General features: G+C 42.5%; 1 gene segment (V, D, J or C); it reads right to left on the bottom strand.

Moving 5' to 3' along the window:
- Positions 1–233: 233 nt before the first annotated feature.
- On the bottom strand, positions 234–785 carry LOC128628210 (immunoglobulin heavy variable 3-74-like; the record flags this gene model as incomplete). The annotated part of the segment is given in 2 exon segments: positions 234–544; positions 648–785. Coding segments are annotated over 2 exon segments (357 nt in total), but the record flags the coding sequence as incomplete, so codon positions are not given.
- Positions 786–3,135: the final 2,350 nt, after the last annotated feature.

Consider the following 3,135-nt stretch of genomic DNA (forward strand, 5'->3'; position numbering starts at 1 on the left):
CAGCACAGAATCATGAAAAACTGAGGTTCCCTGAGAGAAACTGATATGTGTTGAATTAACACCACACCTGCCAGGAAACCAACAGTTAATGTGCAGTTGCAGCTGTTCCTGAAATGAACCCAGTACTTAATGTGACCTGATTGCCCCCTGGTGTCCTGAGTGTCCCTTGCAGCCAAGCTGGCTTGTCTACTTCAGAGCAGTTTGTGTCTGGGCTCACAATGACTTTCCCTCACTGTGTCTCTCGCACAGTAATACACGGCTGTGTCCTCAGCTCTCAGGTTGTTCATTTGCAGATAGAGCTCATTCTTGCCATTGTTTCTGGAGATGGTGAATCGGCCTTTCACAGAGTTGGCATAGTATGTGCTACCACCATTACTATTAATTGCTGAGACCCACTCCAGCCCCTTCTCTGGAGCCTGGCGGAACCAGTGCATCCAGTAGCTACTGAAGGTGAATCCAGAGGCTGCACAGGAGAGTCTCAGAGACCCCCCAGGCTTCGCTAAGCCTCCCCCAGACTCCACTAGCTGCACTTCACACTGCACACCTGCAAACACAAAGATATTAGGTCAATAAACTCTTGCCCATCCACCTTATCTTTCAGACGTATCCACTCACATACTCAGTGTCTCCCATTCTCTAGAGATTACCTGTTAAAACAGCAACAAGGAAAACCCAGCTGAATCCAAACTTCATGTTGAGTGGTCTGTGTTCTGTCCTGACAAGACTTCAGGAACACCTGGGGATCCAGGGGTGGGGTCCTATTTCAGAGCTGCAGACTTTGGGCTGGGCTGCTTTTCATGAGCAGAGGCACTCTATTTGCATACCCTCTTACTACATAGAGAGATCTGGGGCTGGATGTTGACCTGAAGGACATAGTCCCAGAGTGTGACATATCAAAGTACACATCTCTGTTACCAATTACTTCCCACATTTGACCTTGTATGGTCCATGAGATGTGTATATGACCAAGGAGAGTGAATTTTCATGAATAAGAGGTTTTTAAAATAAGAGATGTCTTTCAAATTCAGCAATAATGAACACACCAAGGAAATCAATGTTCATGACCACAGGGAGCAATAAAATTCCAGGAGATTCCTGTTCTTGTCACAGAAAGTTCCATGTGTCTTATTTCCACTACAAAGCGATCAGACTATGAACTAAGGAGAGAGTGTGACCCTAGAGCTCGTGGGCACAGTGTTGGAGGAGATGGAAGGTCTGTGTCCTTCTTTTGGAGACAGAAGCAGGAACCCTTCACAGAAGCAGTCCGTGTGTCCTGGAACATATTTTTCTAGTGGAGTTTGGTGCTGAAAATGCAGAATGTTCACGGCCTCATTTTTTGTTTTCATATATTAGACTCTGGGAAAACTAGGTTCACACATTTGGGATGCAGAAGAAAGTCAGACATAAGTTCATGTGCTTATGTGAAGATTTATGTAGAAATTGGGGAGTAAGTATGTTGAAATTTTAAGAATTAGATTATATAAAACCTTGGTGAAAACAACGAATAGAAAATAACAGGTATATGCCTTTTGACCCAGCAATTCCACTGCTGGGATTATATCCTAAGAATCCTAAAACATCAATTTCAAAGAACCTATGCACCACAATGTTCATAGCAGCACAATTTACAATAGCCAAGAGTTGGAAGCAACCTAGGTGCCCAACAGTAAATGAATGGATCCAAAAATTGTGGTACATATACACAATGGAATTCTATGCTGCAGAGAGAAAGAAGGAGCTACTACCCTTTGCAACAACATGGATGGAACTGGAAAGCATTATGCTGAGTGAAATAGGCCAGGTGCTGAAAGACAAATACCATATGATCTCACCTTTAACAGGAAGCTAAACAACAAAACAAACAAGCAAGCAGAAAAAAACCCCAAAAAACAAAGACACTGAAATAGAGAACAAGGGGATAGTGACCAGAGGGGAGAAGGAAGGGAAGTTAAGGGGAAAAAGGGGGAGGGATTTGGAGGAACAAATAGGAAGGACACAGGGACGAGAACTATGGGGGGGGGTGGAAATGGGAGGGAGGTGGGGAGCAAGGGGCGGGGGAGGCTGGGATGGGAAAAATAGACAAAAAAGTGTACTTGAAAAATAACTAAATAAAATTAAAATTAAAAAAAGAATATGCCATTAAGAAGGCTAATAAATATATCAGTTCACCTGAAAAAAAAAAGAAAATAACAGGTATAAATAAAACCCTACTTTATATGAAGAGCATTCTTTTCTTTATCCATTGATTACAGGATGAATAAATCATTCAAATAACCTCCCATTACTGGACCTGGTGTGTCCGACATTATGTTAAACTGTTCATCATTACAGGTTCAGCCTGATGCTATTAGGGTCTATGTTTATATGAATCTTCAATGCAGCTGTTATCAGGGAACAGGGGAGGGAGCACAATGGAGACCTCTGATTCTTTGACAGTTAATTTCATAACAACCATCTCCTCTCTTTCACATTCTGTATTCAAGTCTCCATGTAACCCATGGGAGTTTGTGACCATGGCCATACATAACAGGCATCCTCTGAACTTGAACCTGATGTACTGATAGTATTGATGTGCAAAATGGAAAACAGTACTCCATGAATGGTGATGAATATCTATGAATGGTGAGTGAAGCTTGCTTGAACTGACAGTTTTACACTGAGCTCTAGAATGTACAAGAAAAATGTTTGTAGATTGTAGTGCCAGGTGTGCGATAATTATTTCAGTTGACACATGAAGATAGTACAGGCTAGATTTGGGTCTTCTATTGTCAAGAGCATCCCTATGATGCTCCTTGCTGTGTGAAGACATCGGTACTAGCTCAGAAACAGGGGTACTCACAGGCCTTTGAGATCATGTGAGAAGAATCCACAGGAGCTTACCCTGAGGGAGGGCTGAAAGAATGCTGTGATATCACTGACTATGCCAGATCTTGGACTTCGCTAGCAGACTGTCATGTGTGTGATGCTGGGCCAGAGACAAGAACATAGAAATTCCCCTTTACTTTCACATACTTACTTTTCCCCAAGCACAATTCCAGTTTTCACAAATAAGCAAATGTCCTAGAACTTGCTCTGCAACACCTTGTCCAAATACCCAAAGGTAACACTGACCAAGGATTCCCAAATGGCACCTCA

Source organism: Artibeus jamaicensis, unplaced genomic scaffold (assembly GCF_021234435.1).
Source record: "Artibeus jamaicensis isolate MK-2021 breed Jamaican fruit bat unplaced genomic scaffold, CSHL_Jam_final contig_599, whole genome shotgun sequence".
In the NCBI taxonomy this organism is placed as follows: Eukaryota; Metazoa; Chordata; class Mammalia; order Chiroptera; family Phyllostomidae; genus Artibeus; species Artibeus jamaicensis.